This window comes from Schistocerca serialis, chromosome 4 (genome assembly GCF_023864345.2).
Source record: "Schistocerca serialis cubense isolate TAMUIC-IGC-003099 chromosome 4, iqSchSeri2.2, whole genome shotgun sequence".
NCBI lineage: Eukaryota > Metazoa > Arthropoda > Insecta > Orthoptera > Acrididae > Schistocerca > Schistocerca serialis.
In genome coordinates, this window is record NC_064641.1 from 439,015,619 (window position 1) to 439,042,459 (window position 26,841).

A 26,841-nucleotide genomic window follows, 5' to 3' on the forward strand; every position below is an offset into this window, starting at 1 on the left:
TGTTAAATGGAATGGAAGGTATCATCTTATCTAAATTCCACACGATTAGTGTCACTTCACTGACGGAAGCCAAATGGAGAAGGTTCAAAGTGGTTTTCACATGGCTTACCGTGTTTCACGTTACAATTTTTTCTTCATAATCGAACAAAATGTGTGCTGGTAACTCATTAGTTTAAAACAAGGTGCGTCATTACCAACTGGTCACTGTTTTTACGACGTGGGATGTGTATTACACAGATAAGTTTTTATTAATTTCTCATTTTGTGTGTAAACCTCTATCCGTATCTCTCTCTCTCTCTCTCTCTCTCTCTCTCTCTCTCTCTCTCTCTCTCTCTCTCTGTGTGTGTGTGTGTGTGTGTGTGTGTGTGTGTGTGTGTGTGTGTGTGTGTACTACGTCATTAGCAACTAAACTCATACGTTAATAAATACATGCCATAAACAGGTAAATAGTGTAGTTACGTTCCTTTATAATCTTTTTAATTTGGGTATTTTATGCTCTCCGAAATCAGTGGACAATGTTTAGGAAAAAAAGTTAAGCTCTGGTAAAAAAACTCATTCATCGTGCCTCTTCTCTGACTTTTGGGTCGTCTTTTCCTTTATTCTTTTACTTTAAACACACAGGAATAATTGTAACGTGCCAGTACGTATCCGATGAATCAGATGATGTATTTAGGAATACCCATTTGATGTCTTATTGATGTCAAACAGAATTAATTGTCGATACAAGTTTCGTTTATGTATCCGTGACAAGACAAATCTCTAGAGGAACCAAACCAAGTGTAAGAACTACGACGACAGCATACACACGGGAATGATATACGCAGTGTCTGTTCTTTCTGACGTGTGCAAAAGAAGAGAACCATTTTGACACTACAACCACTATGAATTAAGACACAAAAGAATTGCGCACATTAGCTGTCAGTGGGCATTTATTTATATCAATGGGGAAAGTTGAAAATTTGTGCCGGATCGGGATTCGAAGCTGGGTCTCCCACTTAATGACAGTTGCGCCGGCCACTACGCCATCTCGACACAGTAGTCAGCACAACCGCACGGACTCCCCTAGCACGCCTCCTGGTCAGATCTAAATTCTGAACTTACGTAATGAGCAGGGGCACTACATCAGTATGTGTTGTATAAGTTGAGAATTTGGGTCTGACGAAAGGCTGCTAGGGTAGTCCGTGAGGTTGTGGTGACCCGTGTGTCCAGATGGCGCAGTAGTTAGCGCATCTGCCTAGTAAGTAGGAGACATGGGTTCCAATGGCAGTCTGCCACGAAAATGCAAATTGCCCCACTGATATAAATCAGTTCCCACTGGCAGCTAATGTTGTTTAACTCCTTTGTGTCTTGACTCGGGAATGAGTTACAATCGTCGAGTATCCAACCGTATCAGTCCAGAGACATTTAATGTGTAACCACTACGTAAATCAAACCCGGGTGAGGCAGATGACACAGTGACACTTGTCAGAGGAAGACTAAAGAAATGTTATCAAAACACAAAACAGTGCTGGAATTGGAATGTTTTTCGTTCACTGTTATTCAACGAATAAGTCAACTGTTTAGTAAAAGTACTGAAAGAAAAAAACCTATGCAAGTTGAAAACAAAAATATTTTTGGTGAAAGAGGCTAAGAATTCTCTAATCGGACACATTACCGCCCACGAAACGTCGGGGCGCCTCTTAGCGACGCAGTAGAATCCTGGCAGAACGCTCCGAGGCCTTAACAACGTAATAAATTAAATACGAAGTAATGTGGCTGCGGCATAAATGTGTAACCCGAAATACTCATTTTTTCGTTACACAAAATGCAGCTTTGCAATGGTTACGTTTACTGACTTGCAGTATAACTCTACGGTACCAGATCAGAATCAAAGAAATTCGGTTTTGAATGTATCCTGCTTAATTTCTGAGTAGCCTGTTTAGGCAAATGACGTAGTAACATAGTAAGCAAAGTGTTGAGAGCCACTTTGCCTAAGTCTCGGCAACAAAAGAAGTGACAACATGCTGCTTCTGCTCGGCTTTAACAAGATCAGAGTCTCGTCGCTCCCAAAAACGAAGAGCAAAAAGCAAAACAGATTATGTGTGATAGGGTAAAGCAGTATGCCAGACAGTATTCGAGCCCTGTCATACGATCACGCTTCATGAACCGACTCCAAGATTCAACTTGCCACGGGCTACTCCTCTGGTCGAAGCTTCGAGACGGCCAGTGCCTGTGTTCGGATGAGGTAAATGGCGTGCAAAGCCTCCAAACGCCTGGATCCGGATATGATATATGTTCCTCCACCCACATTTCAACTGTCATACATTCTCATAAAGTCTGCACAGAGTAAAGAAATAAAACACACTTAGATGAACAATATCGTTGTAATTATCATCACTACTTGTGAGCGTCCAGTAATCTGAAACAGTCGATATCTCATCACAAGAAACATACAACACAGGCATGTCATCGCTTCGCATAGCTATGTTCCCGTCCGAAGCAACAAGATTTTTTTCGGCTCCGGCTGTCGCCTCATTCCGATGAACCAAGAGATACTACAATATGAGAAAATAAAGGAAATAAACATACCTGCATAAAAATTTAAGGCATCCTCAGGCCATATAACACTCCAACGAAACACCAATAGCGTATCTTGATGCCACCTGGCAGATACTTGCGTTGGGTCCTAAGCTGTATACTCTACTTTGTAGGGAAAGAAAATCCACTAAAAGCCACCGTTTTTCTTTTACCTTTATTCGCATACTAGTTTCGGAAACACATTTCCATCATCGGGACCGTACAATGAAAGAGAAAGCTATGACTATAATGAAACGAAAAAATATACACACATTTCCCTCTTTCAACATATTTATTACATTGTAAAATAAGGGTAGCTGTAGTAGTCTTCATCCCGAAGAGTAGTTTGATGCAGCTCTCCACGTTAGTCCATCTTTGTGTAAGTACTGCCGTCTATATCCATCTGATTTGCTTACTGAACTCGTGCAGTTGTCTCCCGCTAAAATTTTTGCCTCTTACACTTCCCTCCAATACGAAATTGTCAAGTCCTTAATTCCTCAGAACGTATTGTATCAACCAACCCTTTCTTTGAGTCACGTTTTGCTCTCCAATTCGATTCAGTAACACCTCATTAACTATTTAATCTATCCATCTAATGTTCAACTTTCTTCTGAAACAACATATTCAAAAGCTACACTCCAGACAAATAGCTTCAAGAATGTCATACTACGTCCAGACCTAAAGTAAGATACCCCAGTGGCATATTATTACACATTTTACATTTTGAACTAGTCGTAGTTAAAATATTCGGTATGTTAAAAGCGTATAAAGAATACATAAAAACCAACACTGAGAGACAATTGTATTACAACACTCGTTTAATTAACATTACCCTGAAGAAGGGTCAATGTATCCATGTATAGTAAAGTAAATGCAGGAATATAAAACAGTGTCATATTACAATGAAAAAGAATTAAGAAACAGGTGAATAGAGGAATAAAACGTATTTGTATGCGAGTCTTACCGAAAATCACTCATTACTGTAAGTGCGAACAGCTTAATGGCATGTGTTGGAATGTTGAGATTAGCCTTGTATGCGGTGCTGTTACTTCAAAAGTAACGTACTTTACCAAACAGAATACAGACATCTAAAAATAAGATTTACAGCAAGTACCAAATGGCAAAGCAATAATGGTTAGGGGAGAAATGCAGACGAGTAGAAGCAATCAGAGTAGAAGCATGCACGACTAAAGGAAAGATAGATGCCGCTTGTAGAAACATTACGGCAGCTTTGGAGAAGGAGGGAAGTCTGAAAAGATGAAGAGTAATACAGAAGGACTATACAAACTAAAAAATAGATCAATGTGGATTACAGAGAGATATTGGCCCAAAGACTTCTATTAGTTGAAGGACTGAAGAAAGGCAAACCTAAGTTTGTATCACTTGTGTATATATAAACAGTTTTTGGCATTGTTTGGTGTACACACACTTGTAACCTCAGAAGGCAGCAGGGGTAAAACACAAGGAGCGGTACGATATCTACATATTGTACAGGAACCAGACTGCCGTTCGAATACTGAGACAGCTGAGAAAGGAGTGAGACAGGGCTGTAGCTATTCTATTCAATCTGTACGTTGAGAATGGATTAAACGAAACGAAAGAGAAATGTGGAAAGGGTGTTAAAGTTCAGGGAGAAGAAATAAAAAAATAATGTAAAGTATCCGCCATAGGGAGTCAAAAAGGGAAGTCCCAGGTGTACACTAATTTTATTTGAATTAACAGGACACAATTTTCCTTCTTGGAAACAAGTGGTAACACAGTCAGGACCAAAATGAACTCCTCGTTTGAACACAAACAATACTAGAGGCAGAGCGCCCAATAATAATGATCAAACAAAGAAGTCTAAACTGCAGATAATCCTAAACAATTCCTGCGGCAGAGTGTCAGTGATAGAAAATGAACATAAATATGATATGAAGACAAAAGGTCTCTAGAACGAGAGCAAACACTACTGGAAACTGTTACTATTAATGACACAAAGCACTACAAAGACTCACTTTCAAGTTAAAGTCCCCAATGGACAGTCCAATATTGAGGTTCGAGCATGACGAAAACGTAATCAGGGCTGGTGTATTGCAATTAAGAACTACGTCCAGAACTGAAAAGTCAAAAAAAGTCCGTGAGCCAGCGACCTCTGCCGTCGCTTCGGTCGCCGTCTGGTGGATGTATATAGCGTGGGGGCCCTCGACAGTCGTCTTCATGAAAGTAGGCTGCCCGCATAACTTGGATGTAATATGGGCTGCTGACAGAGAAGGCACAAGCCGATAATACGCTCTTTCCATTTCGCTTATGACATTGTGACTCTGGCAGAGACGGCAAAGGACTTTGAAAAGTAGCTGAACGGAATGAACAGTGTCTTGTAAAGACTACCAATAACAAAAGTAAACAAAGGCAATGGAATGCAGTCAAATTAAATCAGACGATGCCGAGAGAAGTGGATTAGGAAATGATACACAAAGTAGTAAAGGAGTTTTGTTACTTTGGAACCAAAATAAGTGGCAAATGCCGAATCAGTCAGGATATAAAATGCACCTGAGCCGTAGCAAGAAGTGAGTTTCCAGAAAAACAGAAATTTGTTAACATCTAATAGAAATTTAAATGTTAGGAAGTCTCTACTGGAGATGTTTGGGTTGTAGCCCTGTGCAGAAGTGAATCGTGGACGATAAAAAGTTTGGACAAGAAGAAACAGAAGCTTTCGAAATTTGTTATAGAAGACTGATACAGATCTGATGCGGCGCTATACACAACCGCCAGACGCCCACCGAAGCGCCGGTAGAGGTCTCTGGCCTCACGGACCATTTTTCCCACGCCGGCCATGCGACAAGAGGCAAGGCAGACTGCGTCCCGGTGCCGAGGGTTGTACTTCGGCTGGCGAACAGGCTCGGAGAAGCATGTTCACTCCGAGTGAGCCGCGCACCGGATGCTTGCGCATTTCTTCAATCAGGAAATCGCTTTGGAACCCACGTAACGATAACGCAAAGCTTCACGTTACTGTTTCTGCGAGACGGCTTGTGTGAGTTCTCGACTTCGTTTTTATTTGCAATGCACCGGGCCAGAAGAGTTTATTTTGGTCCTGACTGTTAGAACTTGTTTCCCAGAAGGAAAATTGTGTCTTAATTCAAATAAACTTTGTGTCCATTGAACACCTAGGGCTTCCTTTTGTGATCCCCTACGGCGGACACTTTACAAGGTTTTCATTTCTACTCCCTGAGCTTTAATTCCCTTTCCAAATTTCTCCTTCGTTTCATTTAATTCGTTCTCAGCGTACAGATTGTACAGAATGACTACAGCCCTGTCTCACTCCTTTCTCAGCTGTCTCCATATTGTGTCATTTGACCTTGGAACGGTAATCTCGTTTCTGTACAATATGTAGATTCTTACCGCTCCTTGTATTTTATCCTTGCTGCCTTCAGAGTTTATAAGAGTGTATTGCACTAAACAATGCCAGAGCTTTCCATAAATGTGCACAAGTGATCCAAACATAGGTTTCCCTTTGTTCAGTCCATCATCTAAGTTAAGTCTTTGGGGTCAATATCTCTCTGGAATCCAAACTGAATTTTTTGTTTTTTTGTATAGTCTTTTCGAACTTCCCTTCTCCTCCGAAGCTACCGTAATTTCTCTACATGCGGCAACTATCTTTCCTACGGTCATGCATGCTTCTACTTGGTTGCATTTTTTCCCTAGCCATTATTGCTTAGCCATTTGGTACCTGCTGTCAATATTATTTTCAGATGTCTGTATTCTGTTTGGTTACATGCGTTACTTTGAAATAACAGCACCGCATACAAGGCTAGTCCTAACATTCCAGCATACGACTTCAAGCTGTTCGCGCTTTTAGCATAGAGTGACTTTCTGTAAGCCTCTCATACAAATATGTTTTATTCCGCTATTCACCTTGCTCTTGGCCATTTCTCAATCCTTTCTCATTATAATATGATACGGTATTACATTCCTGCACGCAGGTTACTATACATTGATACACTGATCCTTTGGAATATTGTTAATTAAATTCAGGGCTTCTCACAATGTATCTAGGCTATGATATATGTAATTCAAGTATCTGATAGTAGAGATATACTGAATCGAACTGGGTGGAAAACATCTACATGGCACAACATCACTACAAGGAGGGGGTCCAAATGGATGTAGTTTTGTCTCTTTGTAACTATTATACAGAGACGAGGATGCTTCCACAAGATAGACTAGTGTGGTGAGCTGCATTACCAGTCTTCAGACTGTAAACCACTGTAACAGTTCCACCATCGTTAGAAGTTAAATTTGAGATACAAATGGATTACTACACAATAAACAAAATGCCTGTTACAAAGTAATTAACGTAACAGCCGAAATTAACCTGTATACAGTAACGCAATTTGCCAGTGGTGAATGTGCGGGACTTGAGGTTCTCATGTGATACGAATGTAGTGATTGCTATGGCTATATGTATGTATATAATGTAAGAAATAACCCTGCAACACCGTATCACTAGTGAAGTACGATCTTCGTAACAGAAAAATGCATTTCTTCACGATATTCTCGCTGCAAAATCTTACTGTGGCATGTGTGTCCTCGTATGTTTCTCGTGGTTCCCCGAATTTTTATGTTTTGAATATTGTTGTGAGAGGTATCACCGTGGAGCATGCAACTGTTCTCTTGAAGTCAAAAATTAAAAAAAAAAAAGAATCAAAGCAGATACTGAAATACTAGAATTTATACGTTTTTCAGTTACTGTTAGTTGTGTAAGATTATATAAGCTTTGTAATGAAAATATTATTTTGTAATAATATTTGAAAAGCTTATTTGTTTTGTCATTCATTCCACTATATTTCACGATGTCACAAAAAAAGAGGTCATCACTTTCTTTCGCGAGCACAAAAAACCACCACATACGAATGAATTTGAGCACGGGGTGCCAGAATTCGAAACTGTGCTCGTAAAAGCTGCTAACCACCTCCTCTGTTCTACGCCGAGCAAGCCGTCTGATGAAGTCTCGTTGTAACTTTGTGCGTTATTTTCTCGGTATTATCGAGTGTTTCCACATTAGCGAAATAGGTGCCATTTATTTTCATCCTGTGACGTTTCGACTGTGTCAAAGAGCGACCTATGGAGGGTTCAACTTTTAAGTTTAACAGACGTATGTCTGTAGCTATAACAGGACAGCGTCTTTAACCTGCACGAAATTGTAATGACGTAAGGTGTTGCAGTTTCACAGAATATAACCGGAGAGTTAATATAGTATTACGCGTAACTTATTTAAACAGGGCGTAAATAGGATTGCGTGTAAAATTCGAAAGGGCACACACACAATAAATAAATAAATAAATATATATATATATAGTTGTTACAAAAAGGTACGACCAAACTTTCAGGAAACATTCCTCACACACAAAGAAAGAAAATATGTTATGTGGACATGTGTCCGGAAACGCTTACTTTCCATGTGAAAGCTCATTGTATTGCTTCTCTTCAAATCACATTAATCATAGAATGGAAACACACAGCAACAGAACGTACCACCGCGATTTCAAACACTTTGTCACAGGAAATGTTCAAAATGTCCTCCGTTAGCGAGGATAGATGCATCCACCCTCCGTCGTATGGAATCCCTGATGCGCTGATGCAGCCCTGGAGAATGGCGTATTCTATCACAGCCGTCCACAATACGAGCACGAAGAGTCTCTACATTTGGTACTGGGGTTGCGTAGACAAGAACTTTCAAATGCCCCCATAATTGAAAGTCAAGAGGGTTGAGATCAGAAGAGCGTGGAGGCCATGGAATTGGTCCGCCTCTACCAATCCATCGGTCACGGAATCTATTGTTGAGAAGCGTACGAACACTTCGACTGAAATGTGCAGGAGCTCCATCGTGCATGAACCACATGTTGTGTCGTACTTGTAAAGGCACATGTTCTAGCAGCACAGGTAGAGTATCCCGTATGAAATCATGATAACGTGCTCCATTGAGCGTAGGTGGAAGAACATGGGGCCCAATCAAGACATCACCAACAATGCCTGCCCAAACGTTCACAGAAAATCTGTGTTGATGACGTGATTGCACAATTGCGTGCGGATTCTCGTCAGCCCACACATGTTGATTGTGAAAATTTACAATTTGATCACGTTGGAATGAAGCCTCATCCGTAAAGAGAACATTTGCACTGAAATGAAGATTTACACATTGTTGGATGAACCATTCGCAGAAGTGTACCCGTGGAGGCCAATCAGCTGCTGATAGTGCCTGCACACGCTGTACATGGTACGGAAACAACTGGTTCTCCCGTAGCACTCTCCATACAGTGACGTCGTCAACGTTACCTTGTACAGCAGCAACTTCTCTGACGCTGACATTAGGGTTATCGTCAACTGCACCAAGAATTGTCTCGTCCATTGCAGGCGTCCTCGTAGTTCTAGGTCTTCTCCAGTCGCGAGTCATAGGCTGGAATGTTCCGTGCTCCCTAAGACGCCGATCAATTTCTTCGAACGTCTTTTCTTGTCGGGACACCTTCGTTCTGGAAATCTGTCTCGATACAAACGTACCGCACCACGGCTATTGGCCCGTGCTAATCCATACATCAAATGGGCATCTGCCAACTCCGCATTTGTAAACATTGCACTGACTGCAAAACCACGTTCGTGATAAACACTAACCTGTTGATGCTACGTACTGATGTGCTTGATGCTAGTACTGTAGAGCAATGAGTCGCATGTCAACACAAGCACCGAAATCAACATTACCTTCCTTCAATTGGGCCAACTGGTGGTGAATCGAGGAAGTACAGTACATACTGACGAAACTAAAATGAGCTCTAACATGGAAATTAAGCGTTTCCGAACACATGTCCACATAACATCTTTTCTTTATTTGTGTGTGTGTGTGTGTGAGGAATGTTTCCTGAAAGTTTGGCCGTACCTTTTTGTAACACCATATATATATATATATATATATATATATATATATATATATATATATATATATAGTACGAAATGAAGTAGCGGTGTAGGTTAGGTAACGGGATGAGGATTCAGCTAGGTTTATACATCGAACGTGTAATCTTGATAAGAGTTTTGATTTTTTCTTAATCCTGCGCGCTACTGGTGCAAACTTAATGTTATTATTATCGTCAAAACAGAGAACTCTGTCTGTCCCTAACGACATCACTGCCAAAGGAAGTGGTCAGTCACTAACAGAGACAAAACCCACAGCAACTAGCACGTCGAGTTCGACTGTCAAGTTTTCAAAACTTTTAACGCAACGCTGTGTGGCGAGGTACGGTAGTATGTTGAAATGAAAAACATGAAAACGGAGAAAGATCACTAAGGAAGAGCATAGAAGTGACGGAAAGTAGAAAATATAGTCTGTTATATGAATATTGTGTCACAGCGTCCACTCTACCAAACAAGCAATTGAGTTGTAACGGCTGCGTGCCAGATGGAACGCGCTTCTACCGCCAGACGGGAACCAAAGTTACGATAGTTTATTTACCAACGGCATATAACCCTGCTCCCTCCTGCTCTCCCCCCCCCCCTTCCCCCATCATTTGACACATTACCGTCACTCAACGAAAACTCAATAAAAAATAAAAATAAAACCCTACATGTCATACTTACAACACCCCCTGCCATAAATCAACAGTATCCAAATCAAATGACAACGCGGTTACAGAAGTTTTCATAAATTCATTACTTGAATTTTTTTTTAGTTTAGAGTCGTAGTTGGACTGAAAACCGTTCTGATTAACGTGTCATGACACTTTGTCACATTAACGAGGAATGATTTACACTTACGAGGGCGTGCTGAGCAGTAACGTCTCTGAATTCCTTATGAGAAGATTCTTCGGGCTTTTTAAATAAAGCAAACTTTATCAAGATTATACATCTTTATTCTTCATGTCTACGCTCTGCCGCTAGAGGGCTCCGAATTGTACCGTGTAACATGGCGGTGTGTAACGTAACTATGTCGGTGTCTGAGAAACAGCGTGCTGTAATCGAGTTTCGAATTCGGTGAGTTCGTCCACGCGTGGAGCACACTTTTCTTCAGCATAACAGTGCCAGACCACACACGAGCGCAACGATATCTGCAACAATCCGCCGCCGTGGGTTCCCTGTCAACGATCATCCTTCATGGAGTCCCCAATTGGCCCATTCCAATTTTCATCTGTTTGTTGAACTTAACGGACACCTTCGAGGACTTCACTTTGGTAGTGACGAAGCTGTGCAAGCAGAGGTGAGGTTGTGGACCCGTCAACAAAGTGAAACATTCTACAGCGACGGTATCAACAAACTGTGGTTTGACCATATTATCCCGCTAGCAGACTAAAAACATTTTGTTGTCGTTTTTGTTATCTCAGTCCAAAGGCTACCTTGATGTAGCTCTCCACGCTAGTCTATCATGTGCAAGCCTCTTCATCTCTCTACAACTACTGTAACCTACATACGTTCGAACCTGCTTACTATAGCCAAGCCATGGACTCACTTCTAATTTTTAGCTCCCAGCCCTTTTCTCCATAATCGAACTGACGGTTCTTGGATGCATTATTCTGTGTCCTATCGCCTGAACACTTCTAAAAGTCAAGTTGCGTCATACATTTCTTTTTTCCCCAATTCGATTCAGTACCTCTTCAATAGGTGTACGAGATAAACTTTAGCATTTTTGTATATATTTTGCCACTTACGTCATATTTTAATAACGATTACGTTTTGCGTGTCTGGTTGTGAAAACACCACTCAACTGTTGATATGTACATTAAGGTGACAGAAATCATGGGATACCCCGTAACATCGTGTCTGAACTTCTTTTTCCCGCCTTAGTGCAACAACTCAACGCGGCATGGACTCAAAAATCGTTGGAAGTCCCCCGCAATGTACTGAACAATGCCGCCTCTGTAGCTGTCCGTAATTGACAAAGTGTTGCCAATGCTGGATTTTGTGCACGAACTGACCTCTTGACTACGTCCCATGTCTGGCGATCTGGGTTTCTAAATCATTCGCTCGAACTGTCCAGAATCTTCTTCAAACCAACCACGAAAAAATGAGGACTGGTCATATGGCGCATTGTCATCCAGAAAAATTCCATCGTTATTTGGAAATTAAGTCCACGAATGCCTGCAAATTATGTCCAAGTAGCCGAACATAATTATTTCCACCAAATGGTTGGTTCAGTTGGACCAGAGGACCCAGTGCATTCCATGTGAACACAGCCACGCCATTACGAAGCCACGACCAGTTTGCTCTGTTCATTGTTAACAACTCGGGTACATGGCTTCGTGGGGTCTGCACCACACTCGAAACCTGCAACAATCCGCCGCCGTGGGTTCCCTGTCAACGATCATCCTTCACGGAGTACCCAATTGGCCCCTACCAATTTTCATCTGTTTGTAGAACTTAACGAACACTTTCGAGGTCTTCACTTTGGTAGTGACGAAGCGGTACAAGCATAAAATCGGGACTTATCTGACCAGGCAACCGTTTTCCAGCTGTCGAGGGTCGAACCGATGCGGTCACGAGCCCAGGAGAGACGCTGCAGGCAATGACGTGCTGTTAGAAAAAGCACTCGCGCCGGTCGTCTGCTACCACAGCTCATAAAGCCGAATTTCGCAACACTGTCCTAAGGGATACGTTCGTCGGACGTCCCACATTGATTTCTGCGGTTATTTCACGCTATACTGCTTGTCTGTGGAACTGTACGAAGATTATAGAGACTTTATATATTACTGCATAGTACGTTGTTAAGTAAAGGGGTACGCCTGGGACGATTTTTTCGATTTAAAACTCGCTACTTTTGAATTTATGGAGGAAAAGAAGTGTAAGAATGAGAAGTACAACACCCGGAATGGACTGCAAACCTCGCATTTTAAGTGGACTAGACTGCATGCTGCCCACAGTAAGACACTGCAACGCGAGTAACCACTTCTTTCTGATTTGATGGGGATGCATTAAAAAACAAAATAGCTTTTTGTAAGTGACATTCTGACAAAAACAGTTCAGATCCCTAAGTTCACTGCCTTAAAGACACCGCGACGTTTGAAGAATTCATAGTGGCCTTGAAAGGATACTTTCTTAGACGTTTTAAGGATACTGCCAACTTTACATATGATTTCGATTTGTTTGCCTTTCAGTGGTAAGGACCCCTGTGCATGTGCAAATGTAAATGATTGTCCTGCAAGATAATTCCCGTTTTCATGACCAATCGTTTTACGTTCCAAACGTCCAGTACGATTACACTGCTTTCCTTAGATAGTTTCCACGTCTCCATAATGAGGTTGCAAAAGTCCTGCAACATTTCGATCGATTTATATGTGTGAAGGATATTTTTACGTGACAACTTGAGTACGGAAATCTGTCAAATTGTCTGCGTTTGTCAGCAAGTTTACCAATTATAGGTTATATTATGTCTTCAGTGTGCCAAGAATTACTAAATAATCTGACAATTTGTTTTGTTCGTGATCCATGTTTTTCAGAAATATGAAATACAAAACGAGGTCGTACGTAGTGCGACTCTACTTCTATTTAAATGAGGTGCGTTTGCAGTTGCCCGTTGTCCTCCCTCCAATCATTCTGATAGCATGCCATGGCAGTGAGAGAAATGTGCAGCGAGCGCACGGTTCGTGAGCCAAAATCTTAGCCGCCCCTCCTGTAGAATGTTCGCCTTTGCTAACGGGGCCAGAACCTCACCTCTGCTTGCACCGCTTCATAACTATCGAAGTGGAGTCCTCGAAGGTGTTCTTTAAGTTTTGGAAACAGATGAAAAATCAGATGGGGTCAAGTTGGGACGGTATAGAAGATGATCGATGACACAGAACCCAAGGCGTAGGATTGTTGGACACGTCACAGCGCGCATGTGTCATCCGGCATTGTCGTGTAGCAGGATAGGGTGCTTCATGTGTAGACGAAATCTTCGCATTCGAAACTCAATTACAGAATGCTGTTTCTCACTCACCAACATAGTTACGTTACAGAAAGCCATGCTACATGCCACAATTCGTAGCCATCTAGCACCAGAAGGCCACAAAGACGTAGACACGAAGAATAACTATGTAGAATGTTAATAAAGTTTGTTTTAGTCAAAAAGCTTTTAAGAGTTTTCAGTATAATGAAATCCGAGGCATTACTTTCCAGCACTACGTCATTATTAAAACTTAATGTCTGCCACTCGTCGATGTAGAACTGCTACGGACGATAATGAACATCCGTGTACCGTTCCTAACATTACAATCAACAGATTTACAGATACCGCGTTAGTAAGTTACTTCATCTTCATACTGAGAACCTAGTAGTTTCGGCAACGTAACATGCGTGTGCCACTAGAAGTGTAACTCACCATCAACGTCTCTGATTTGGTGGACGGGACTCACCTGACGTTCTCGTGCTTCTGGATGTAAATCTTGTGAAACTGGCCCTCCACTGGAGAGATGATGTCCGCTTTCATCTCCATGGCGACGTGCTGTGGCAGCACCGATAGTAGCAGCCGCTCCTGCAAATGAAACCGTTGATGTCAGGTAAAAATGCGGGGTCAGGGAGGCAAGGCAATACACAGGGGCCACCAGTATGGCGTTAATAAGACACAGACTGCCGAAAGATGTCCATCTGGTTGTAGTGCACTGCAGTTATATTTTACTGTAAGTGATAAAGCGTAACAGTAGGTGGCCTAACATCAGAAAGTTAACCATGATCGCCTCATACATTTGTTTGTAAATAACTTACAGGCCATCAGACATGGCTGCGGGTATTTTTGTCTCGTCATTACAACTATAACAAAACGCGAGTTTTTCACAACAGACGCGTTTCGCTTTATTGCAGTAAAGCATCAGTTGCCTATAATTAACAATATTTACAATTTGATTTCTTTTTTAGAACGAAAAAAATTGTTAGCAAACTGTTGGTTTCTACTTACACTACATCAAATGCCGTCTGCTAACACGTCTTTGGTTTCATTCTTCATTAGGCTCTGATACTTGGGGTCTACTTTTTCACTGCTTTGCTGAACGCTGCATTTTTTACGTTTTACACAGCACTCATTTTAGTGCACCACTGTCCACTGTTTATTTGTATACTTCTAAGTGTGTACCGCCGACATTGCCGCTAGTCCTTTTCTCTGTAGTTAATTATGTTGGGGGGAGAGCGGGAGGAGCGAAGATAAATGGACATAAGTGCATGATGGATAATGAGTTGGAGGAAAAGGTGAGGAGCAAGATGAAAAATGGAATTGGTGGGAGGGATGGTGGTAGAGTGGGAGAGAGTGGAGAATGGAAAAGGCCCTTTTCTTTTTCCATGTGATTTCTTGAAGTATTTTATATAGTGTCTATTCGAAAATTAATTTGGTCATTGAGCAACCGTTTATTTTGTGTTGATGCTTTCCGCATATGGAAATTTTCTTCGAATGGTAGGTCGTCTCTATCTTTAATAAGTCTTGTGAAGTTCATATCTCTTTCAATAGTTCTTGGTCTGTGGTATTTCTGCTTTAGAAGGTACGCAAATGTTGAATGGTTTGAACGTATTTCAATGCTGTGATGTGTTCTCTGAAGACAATCTAAAACAGGAATACTACACACCAAGCAGTATTGCTCAGTAGACAGGCGATGTCAAACCTTGACAAGGTTATAAGGTCCAGAGATATAACACTAGCAAAAAGGATCCGTATTGTGAGGGCTATGGTCTTTCCAGTTGTGACGTATGGATGTGAGACCTGGACCATTAGAAAGGCTGAACGGCGAAGAATTGACTCCTTCGAATTGTGGTGTTGAAGGAAACTTCCAGTTACATGGACTGCAAAGAGAACCAACATATCAATATTGGAGCAAATAAAACCAGATTTCTCCCTGGAAGGCCTAATGTTAAAACAAAAGCTGACCTACTTGGGACACACAATGCGAAGGCATGCATCGCTGGAAAAAACATTAATGCTGGGGAAGATTGAAGGAACTAGAAGAAGAGGACGTCAGAGGATGAGATGGATCTATGGCATCACAGAAGCAATGTGTTCCAACCTGGAAGGTCTACGGGAGAAAGTGCAAGACAGGAAAAAGTGGCGTGATTTGGTTCATGGGGTTACAAAGAGTCGGAACCGACTAAACGAATAGAGAGAGAGAGAGAGAGAGAGAGAGAGAGAGAGAGAGAGAGAGAGAGACTTTCACTTATCATCTATTCACCGATTCATGCAAAGAATACTTGGCGGCAATCGACAGTATCCTGCAATACCACTTTACAACCTAGATAATATGACGTAAATGTTTAAATTTTACAAACATACTATACCCGAACTGACTGTAGAGCATTACTGAAATACTGTTCAAAAGAATTAATGGATCACTTTTTTATATACTGTCATTTTTCCCCTTTGGGATGTCGAAGTTTGAAATTTGGCTCAAAGGTGCCTACAACCTATTTCTGTAACGGCGCCCTGCGACATCACCTTAGAGCTTGGTGACACTTTGAACAGCAAGGACTCGGTGCATGCAAAATAAAGACCAGAGGTCAGAAGTTCGAGCTTAACTATATCTCGCCCCCCCCCCCCCTTTCTCTTGTCGCCTCAGCGATGGAGGTCACAAGCGCGACGCCAAGCATTGAAATCACGCAATTTTCCTATGTGTGCCCAAGGAAAACATTTCAGACACACCGCCGGTCAGAATTGACATAGAAAGGCCTCAAGAGGTGGCATAAAGGGCGTAGATTAAACCACACCTTCTCTTGGGGCGTTCGTTATACGCACATTTCACTGTTGAAAACGACAGTTTGCAGTGCGATGTGCAACAGAACAACTTTTTCAAAGCCTTTGACAGTGCTGGTACTTCCATCACCGCACCCTCCCCTTAGACGATTCATCTATTCTCTAAGGAAATTATGGGGTTGCAATCTCACTGAATGTTATTTGAGCGCTTTGGAGCGTAGCGCGACCGCAATTTGTTGTATACAGCAATACTAGCGGTCGTTAAACACCATTCGACGAAATCTGAGGCAGCACCTCCGTGCTGTGTCTATGGTGGTGGTGGTGGTGGTGGTGGTGGTGGTGGGGGGGGGGGGGGGGGGGAGCAGGGCGTCTACATGACACATAAAACGATAAAACGGAAAGAAAACTTAACGCTTCCTACATCTGAGTGGCACTATACTGCTGATCTAGCGTTTGCTTGCGGGCATGCGAAATTTGAGGCTCTTTCATGTGTATTCTGAGCAGTGGAGTGACTAAATTGTTTTTCTTAGCTATCCTTAAAAAACAGCTTTAAACTTTTTTTTAAACAAAAAAAAAAACTGCTGGCATCCATCACAGAGGAGTCAAAAGAAAGGAGTGAGATGTGCTTCAGGAGGTGGGGGGGAGGGAGGGGGGGAGGCAGTGACACGACGAACTTCCCGTCGTTCAAAACATTCACTGTGGTTTTGGACATAATTACGGTGAAATTTTGTGGCATCTGCCACGTTACACCTCATATTATCTTCTGAGTTGTGACTTTTTCTTTCACCTGTGTCAACACCTTGCCATTTGAAGCGTCAATGAGGCCAAGGATTACGTCGCAGAGCGCCATGTTTTCCCATCGTTACAGAGGAAGATTGTAGGCATTCTTCACCAAAATTTCACACCTCTGCGTCACAATAGGGGGAAAAGACAGTTGTTTCAAAAATTGACACTTTAATTCTTTTGCACAGTGTTGAAAACAATGATTTTGGTTGTAGAATCAGTGCATCCCAGGGATGGTCACAAGAATGCAGCTTGTGAACCGTGCCCTGTCTCGGATGCCACAGAGCTCAGTTTGGTTACTCACTTCCCCTACCACCACGCCACGATGTCTGAAGGGGATGAGGGGGAAAATTGTTAATGCGCTGTATTTAGATGGCAATGCATTCGCTCTGCATACGACAGCATAAATCACAAACGACACAAATATTCAGTATTATTTAAAATTTTGGCGTGCCACAGATATGACAAAATTTTACCTGTTACAAATAGCCGGTATACAGACAGAAAATTTCACAGATTTTGGCGCTCAGGTTGCCAAGTAATCGCGACTTGTTTAGTCACATAAAAGAAAAAAGGTGTTTCACGCACATACGCTGAATGAAATATTGTAGCACTTTTGCATCCTCATTATGGAAACGTCGAATCTCTACCTAAGGAACACACTGAAGATGTGCTGGGCAATTTTAATGTATAAGGACACGTCTTTGAAACGGGAATTGCACTGCAGATAAATCAGTTGATGTCTACACATGTACAGGAGCGCTCTCAACTGAAACAGCAACAATTGTGAAACTGGCAGTGTCCTCAAAACATTTAGAAAACTATCGTTGCAATTCTTTCAAGGTCGCAATGAATCCTTCAAACTTCGCGTATTCTTTAACAACAGTAAGCTTAGGAAACTAATCTGTGTTTGTCCAAATTTGTCCCTTCTACAACGCGATTTTCTTTTTAAATGCATCCCCATAAAAGCAGAAAGAAGTTGTTTCCCACCCTGAAATGTCTTACTGCGAGCAATGTGCAAGCAAGTCGATTTAAGCCAGGTCTGCAATCCATTCAGGATGTTCTAATTTTCGTTCCTGCATACCTTTCTCCTTCATAAATTCAACAAAGCGGGTTTTAAAAAGAAAAATCATTCCAGGCAAACCCGTGGACTTAACCAACATTCTCTGCAGTAATATCTTTATTTACTTTCAATAACTTTTCTTATGTCTCCGAAACATTTTTTGAACAACCTTACGCGCTTCGACTTTCCGTCATTTTCAAAGGCAGTTTTAGGTTAGTCACATAATATTGTTCGTTAGACAAGTTGTAGCACGACAGAATTCTAGTGCTAGAGAATGTTGTGATACATTTAAGGAACAATTTTGTGTGACTAACCTTAAACCGCCTTTGAAAATGACGGAAAGTCGAAACGCATAAGATTGTTGGAAAAATAAAAGTGTGGTCAAGAAATAAGAAAAGTTGTTAAAAGTGCATCCAAATGGCCGCGTTGCCTCGCAGCATTTTCATGCATATTGGAGCTGATATCTAAATTCTCCACGCTCTTCGTTCAATCCCGTGACAACTTTTCCAGCTGACATTGGAATAATGCATGTGTCTTCAGAAATTTTACTATTCCAAGGACCAATTTCTTCAAGTGCTCCATACCTGAAAATTTAGCACAAAGTGCTTCTTGATATACCGAACCAAAATATCATCTGTCGATCGTTGTACTGTTTTGCTCTTGTTAACTAAATTTTTAAATTCTTTCTTCATGGTTTCGTAACGTCTCTTCATAGCAGTACCTGTCAATTATGCGACTGCATAATGGGTATCAAATTCTCATCCCTGTCTTCTGACATTCCCATGCAGTTTTAAATCCTGTGACGATAGATCGCTTGACTGCCGCTTTTTGTGCGAACAGCCACTGAACGTCCTTCAAACTATGAAAAAATAGCGAAGTGTAAGCAGCACTGACACCGCGATTCTGCCCTACTGAAGAGAGTTGTGCAGATCGGAAAATGTCACAGCAACACTGAATGAAACGTCGTGCTGTACATCCACATCTACTCCACAAGCCGCTGCGCGCTGCATGGTGGAGGATACCACGTACCTCTACTAGTTATTTACTTTCCTGTTACACTCGCAAATAGAGCGAGGAAAGAATGACTGACTGTAACCATCCGAACGAGCCCTCAATTCACTCATCTTACTTTCATGTCCTTACGTGAAATGTACGTTGTGGCCTTCTGCATTCGGCCTCAAATGCCTGTTCTCTGAATCTCCGCAATAGTGCTCCTCGAAAAGAGCGTTGTCTTCCCTCCAAGCACTTCCATTAGAGTTCATGAAACGCCGAGTATTTCCGAAAAGCATTGAACAAAGCTGAGGCGAAGCCTCGTCCCGCACGCGGCCTGCCCATCCGGCTCATGTGCCGTTTGACACACCGTGGCTGGCCCTGGTGTACCTTTTCATTAGACTATGTTAACTATTCATTATCTGTCACATATCGCTCAAATGTTTTTCCATCAGATCTATTACGTAAGTAGATGGTTGAATCTAGTCACCCGACGGCCCAATAACACAGAAATGATATCTTGTTACAAATGATTTACTTGGCTGATCGCAGGGTGAAGACAAATACTATCAAACGAGTTAGTTAAATTCAACCACGTTCGTTTCTCACTCATCGGTATCCACCTTCCCCCGACCACATCGCCATTAACACCATGCAAGCCACACTATAGAGCGTGGCGTAGGGTACTTTACCTACCACTGTCACTTCCGAGCCTGTCAGGAATGATGCGCCAGAGCTATTGTTTGTAAGCTTTCGTCGGAGCTCGAATTTCTGTACATGTAGCAGGAAAGAATACATTGCTTGAGTCTTCTAGGAACAACGTTTTCGGAATTTTAACAGTAAAACAAACCGTGAAGTACAACGTCTCTCTCGTAACGTCTGCCACCGGAGCTGGCTGAGCGTCTCACTGACGTTTCCAGGCTTAGTAAACGAACCAGTATCTAAAGACGCTGCTATTATTTTGATTTTCTCTATTTCTTGTAGTATTAGTCCAAGAGTGACGGGTAATATTCATGTATCGGTAGAACATTGGTTTTACGAGGAACTTCCTTCGTTAATGGAATAATGTACCAGCGGATTCTTCCACTGAACCTCAGTCTGGCATCTAATTTTCCTGCGATTCGATTTGTGTGTTCCTTCTCCATTAAACCACTTCGTACGCATATTCTCAGATATTTAATTGATGTTACAGCTTCCGGTGATTGTTGGGTAACCGTATAATACTAGAATATCATGACTTTCGCCTATTTATACGGAATATGATACGTTTGTCTATGCTTAGGGTCAATTCTACTTCTCTACACGATTCATCTAAAGTATACGCACACTCCCCAACATAATGCGGAATTGGCTACTACACGTCACGGGAGACGGACCCGTCAGTACAAAAGGGGGCGGGAGCATTGTGTTGCCAGTAGAAAAGCAGTAACCGCAGAATCGTTCGGTAACGAGAGATCAGTGACTTCGAACGTAGACTAATCACTGACTTTACCTGAGTAACAAATTTATCAGTGACATTTCAACCGTTCAGAAGCTGCCCTAGTAGATTGTTGGTGACGTGACAGTGAAGTGGAAACTTGAGGTAACAATGACAACTATAGCAAGACCAGCCACCCATCATATACACAGCAACAGGGACCGTATAGCGGGGTGGAACTTGGTTGTAAGAAATGGTGTTAAATCAGCAGAAGGAACAACGTAACCTCTGGCCACACCGTATGGTTGTTTGCTGTTTGTAGATGTGGATGTGATGTTCTCGGGTCTGCAGCCAGATCTTCAAGTGAAGTTGACACAATATTTCGCGGCAATACGAATGGTTGTGATCTTCAGATGTGACGCTGGAACCAGCATCCCTTCTTCATGGGAGGTTTGCAAACCTACGCTTACTTACTAGTGCCTTCAAGTGACTGGTTGTCAACCAAAGTTTCTCCTTAACAACTCCACCTATTGCGTAGATGATTTCTATCTACGTAATGTGTAAAACGTGGCGGTCAAGAATTATTAATTCATGTATGCGTTTAAGAAAGCTTGTAAATGGTCAGTATGTAGCCACAGTTAGGCATACATACACCGATCGTCCAAAAAACTGTAGTGACTGATTTTATTCCTGGCGTATAAGCGCTGTAACTACTGTGCCAGCTTGAATTAACAACTGTAAACAAATGACGTGCGCTCGACAGCCAGTTGTGAATAGGCGTTCTTAAGTAGAGGAAGTGTGGCCGTAGTGTCGACGTCGTGTCAAAATCGCAATGGAGCAACATCTTCGCCTCAAGTGTGTAAGACATCCTCCAGACTATACATTAAATATATTCGCAATTGCGAATATGGACAATCATCAGCTGTAGAATGGAATGACGAACTTCGCATCGTAATTCAGAATAACATAGGCACTGCAATATCATATCGTATCGTATCCTCCAGACTGTCTCGAAGAAGAGAAAATTGTGCGCAAATTATGTACCTCACGCTTTGATTCTCGCACAAACACAACGACGCGTGGACGCCTGGGGTGACTTGATTGAAACGCAGACAATTCTTTTCGGATAAAAATCATTAAGAATGACGAATATGAACCTAACATAAAAGGACGAAGTGCAGAAATTCACACGAAGGACCACAGCTTTGACGACGTTAACCAATGTGACGCGTGTGTTGAACAACGTCCTGTAGAAAGACTTTCGTGACAGTTTCACAAGACTGTGTGAACGTTCTGTGCGTTGTGTGCAGTCGGGGGAGACGCTAGCATTAAAACCACCCTCCTGACTTTTCTCTATTTTACATTAATACAGTCTCGAAATTTTTTGGGGTATGAATGCCTAATACGAATGGAAATCAACTTCATTACGATTTGTTGTACAAACTATGTAACTGGTTGGTTGTTTGGGGAAGGAGACCAGACAGCGTGGTCATCGGTCTCATCGGATTAGGGAAGAATGGGGAAGGAAGTCGGCCGTGCCCTTTCAGAGGAACCATCCCGGCATTTGCCTGGAGTGATTTAGGGAAATCATGGAAAACCTAAATCAGGATGGCCGGACCCGGGATTGAACCGTCGTCCTCCCGAATGCGAGTCCAGTGTCTAACCACTGCGCCACCTCGCTCGGTAACTATGTAACTAACTAACTATATAACTAATGGTAACAACGCCTTGGGTTCCTTTGGACCCAATCTGAAGATCGTATTCTACTTCTGATACGAAAAGCTTCCGGCAGAAAACTGAAGACCTGAAGAGTGTATTTAAACAGAAAGCGAATTCTGTGGGCAGCAGATCCGTCGTGCCTTTGGAGTTCAGATCATAACCGCAAGTAAAGCAAGATGAATCTATATCAGCTTCTTTCCGAACATATGCTGGATGAGCGCCATCTAAAACAGGGAGAATTTTAAGAAGTTTTAATATCAAGACTGTGTTTCGTTCGCCAGCCAAATTAGAGTCCTTTTCGATTGTGTTAAAGATGATCTGGGGCAAAGGAAGTTAAGTTTTTATAATATTTCATAACACTGTGGAAAGGCAAATACTGATCAAAGTATGCATAATTTCAGGACAGATGTGTGTAAGATCGCCACCACACACGATTACAACATCCTAAAAAACCCGCGTGAGAAATGCACTGAAAGATAAGGAGATTCAGTTGGTTGTTGCCACTTCTCGTTACAGGTACTGTGTTCTGAAGCAATCTATTGAAATTAGATTGGCAAATAACGTTATTAATAGGGATAATGGATGTCCTCTGAGCGAGGCGTGGAAACGTGTGCTGGCCAGCATTAAACACGACATTCTTTGATTCAATCGGCAGAAGATTTTGAGGATTAGTTCTTTTTTCAGTTTATTGGCTTTCGGGTAGTGCCCATACAGCTAGATCAATAGTAATGTTAATTCTGACATGAGAAATGCACTGAAAGATAAGGAGATTCAGTTTGTTGTTGCCACTTTTCGTTACAGGTGCTGTGTTCTGAAGCAATCTATTGAAATTAGATTGGCAAATAACGTTATTAATAGGGATAATGGATGTCCTCTGAGCGAGGCGTGGAAACGTGTGCTGGCCAGCATTAAACACGACATTCTTTGATTCAATCGGCAGAAGATTTTGAGGATTAGTTCTTTTTTCAGTTTATTGGCTTTCGGGTAGTGCCCATACAGCTAGATCAATAGTAATGTTAATTCTGACATGAGAAATGCACTGAAAGATAAGGAGATTCAGTTTGTTGTTGCCACTTTTCGTTACAGGTGCTGTGTTCTGAAGCAATCTATTGAAATTAGATTGGCAAATAACGTTATTAATAGGGATAAGGGATGTCCTCTGAGCGAGGCGTGGAAACGTGTGCTGGCCTGCATTAAACACGACATTCTTTGATTCAATCGGCAGAAGATTTTGAGGATTAGTTCTTTTTTCAGTTTATTGGCTTTCGGGTAGTGCCCATACAGCTAGATCAATAGTAATGTTAATTCTGACGATACGAAAGTAAGGACACCACCACACCCTGTCTCCGAGCGGTGAAAATCTCCGACCTGGTCGGGAATCGAACCCAGACCCCTTCGCTTAGTAACTTGTCGCGCTGACAGCGCAGCTACCGAGGCGGCCATAGGATGATTAGTAACGGCAGCGATACCTCGCTTTTGTTTGCCTTCGCCACCGGCAGCACTACTTCTAGTCTGTAAGTGGGGGGAGGGGGGTGGGTAGCACTTCTAGGCACTTGACACCTGTCCCACAAAGCAGCGCAATCTCCGACGTGGCATCAGTTAGACGGAACTCAGTAACAATAACGTCTCACTTGCAGATACCGCTCAGCTGCGACGTCGAAATACTATGTCACTTTGAGTTTTAAGCTCGACAGCAAACTCGAGAAGAGTATCAAACGCATGTCTCCGAGATAGCTTACGAAGTCACATACAAGTGTGCTTGTACAAGTACTTGTAAAACATCAAAAGAAGCTATTTCTTCGGAGGAATGACAGTAATGAAGATGATGCAGAAAAGAATCCGCTTGGCTGTTTCGACGAGGCACAGGCAGTACGCTTCCATCGAACGAACACTCACCAGCTTTTCGTTCTCGTCTTCCATCTCGAGGCGGGCAGCGATGCAATTCCTCGTGTCCAGGAAGGCCTTGCGCTGCGCGTGCTCCATCAGGTTGTGCATGAAGATGCCCACCACGTTCACGCACAGGAACACGATCATGTTCGCCGTCAGCTGAAACATCGACAGAGAAGGACCGTTATATACCACAGTACAATCAGTCCTGTACACGGCGGAAAGTGTTAACGCCAGTAACAGTACAGCATGGGGGAAAGTAAATGTGTAAAACTATATTATTCAAAATTCCTGGGAGTGCACAGTGATCAGAACCTAAGTTGTAAATCGCATGTTATAGACCTTTTCAAACGTTCGAGCTGCTCATGAAAACATTAGAAATTTAGATTACTTTTCGTACTTGCATTGACTAATGTCACACAGAATAACTTTCTGGGGCGACAGGCATTTGAATGTGGTGGTACAAGAGAATGCTAAACATCAGATCGGGAAGCAACGAAGAGGTACTGAACCAAACTGGGGAAAAAAAGTTATTTATAGCAGAACTTCACAAAAGAAGATATCGGTTGGTAGGGTACCTTGTGACGCATTAAGGAATTGGCAATTTGGTAATCAAAGAAAGTGTGATGGCTATAAGTTGCCGCAGTCATGCGGAGATGAAGACGCTTGCACAGGACTACGGTAGACAGTCGCATCAAATCAGTATTTGGACTAAACACAACAACAAATCACATACAAAATTACTTTTACTGTAGACCTGACCTGTCCTGTCCTGTCCTGTCTAACGGAATGCAACGCTGAAGTTGCAGTAAAGAATAAGGAGAAAGGGTCGTCTGGGATTGTAGACTGGGAGACCGTGAGGAGTGGGCACAGCTGGCTAATCGGGAAAGGTTTCCCTCCTCCGCACACAACGGCCCAGTTCCCAGCGGTGTGTCAGAGTTATTGGAAGTGTAAAATACATAGCTATAACGGATATGTGTACAGTGTGGTGTCATATTCCGCTGAACGACGACGAGAGAAGGCAGAAGGTGGAAGGTGGAAACCCGATGCGGGCGCATAGCCTACTCCCCTCAAATAGCATACCATGGAGGCCACTGTACTCAATGGTCCCATCATCTTTACCATCAACAGTTCACTACTATAACCATTTTCAACAGAGTTACATGCTATCGCTCCATGAGAAACTACCTAGAGGTTTGGATTTTAATCAAAAAAACTGGCACAATGTCTGTGAGGAAAATGAGGCTACCGCTTCTCCTCCCGTTGCTGGTGAAAAGCTGTTGGTGGGTATTTCCTCCGCCACCCGATTCCATCTACTTTGACCCATAACGTTACATTTAGAATTATATCGGTTATTCAGCGAACCATAAATGAAATTTGATTAGAGGTCGCTTCATCCTTCCAAATGGAGAATAGGAAATAGATGATTACAGCCGCAAATAAACACAAAAACAATCGAAATATTGCAGTTCACCTAATGACACTACAGTAACGGGTGGGGAGAGGACTGGAGGACGGGAGGGGGGGTGCACGGGGACAAACGAGAAACTCGACAGTAGGACTAAAACCATTCCAAGACAACCACATAAAAATAACACACACGAATTCCTGCAGACTAACCGAATCAAAAGATACAAAAAACACCACTGTAATCGAGTATTCCGTTGATCTAAGACGGAGTAACCAAAAAACCGGAATAACACTGCCGTGGGCGGAGATTGTGTAGTACGCATTTCTGCCTCTAGACGTTTATAACGTAATTCATTGCCAATTCAGTGCTGCCTGTGCTGTCGACCTGGCTTGCTCGGTTTTATCTGCACTGATTGTTTTTTTTTAGCGGTGTTTTGTTCTGGTTTCAAAAAAATGGTTCAAATGACTCTGAGCACTATGGGACTTAACATCTGTGGTCATCATCATCAGTCCCCTAGAACTTAGAACTACTTAAACCAAACTAACCTAAGGACATCACACACATCCATGCCCGAGGCAGGATTCGAACCTGCGACAGTAGCGGTCACGAGGTTTCAGACTGAAGAGCCTAGATCCGCACGGCCACAGCGGCCGGCTGTTCTTGTTTCGTTTTTTATGATGGGAAGTCCGAGTGAAGAACTTGCAACTGTGAAATTTTGTTTTCTACTCGGTAAAAATTATGCTGAAACTGTTGTAATGTCGAAAACAGCTTACCAAGATGGAATTATGGGAAAATATCAAGTGTACGTGTGGTTCACTCGATTTAAAAATGAAGACATGTTGACTGATGACTAACCTCGTTATGGACACCTTATACTGCCCGAATCGACGAAAAAATCGAAAAAATTTGAGAGCTCGTGCTCACAACCCGTCGGCAGGCAATTGATCAACTGTCGGAGGTTAGTGGCTTATCTTGGAGCTCGGTTCAGCGAATTTTAACGGAAGAGTTGGGAATGAAAAGGTTTGCTGTAATGTTTGCTCCTCGGGTTCTAACTGGCAATCAAAAGGAAAGTCGAGTTAAACATGTCGTGCTTTGAAACAACAGCCTGAAACTAATCCAGATATTGTGTCAAAGGTCATTACTGGGATGAATCATGGTGCTATGCTTACGTCCCAGTAACAAAGCAACAGTCAAGCCAATGGAAGCCGTCATCGTCACCCTGTCTAAAAAATGTAAGTCAAATGAAACATCTAAACAATGCTTATTTGCTTTCTTGAGGCCATGGGCGTAGTTCATTCAGAGTATATTCCGCCAGGTCAGTCAATCAAATCTTTTATTTGGAAGTTTGAATT

At 42.3% G+C, this 26,841-nt stretch overlaps 1 protein-coding gene across 1 annotated transcript in view; it reads right to left on the minus strand.

The window, feature by feature from the left end:
* The window catches only part of LOC126475054 (Ca(2+)/calmodulin-responsive adenylate cyclase), a 375,710-nt gene that overhangs the window by 256,167 nt on the left and 92,702 nt on the right, over positions 1-26,841 (minus strand). Inside the window, exons 5-6 of the mRNA XM_050102605.1 lie at positions 24,088-24,237; positions 13,908-14,026 (exon numbers count right to left, since the gene is read on the minus strand). Of these exons, the coding sequence (XP_049958562.1) occupies positions 13,908-14,026; positions 24,088-24,237 (269 nt within the window). The remainder of the gene's footprint in view (positions 1-13,907; positions 14,027-24,087; positions 24,238-26,841) is intronic.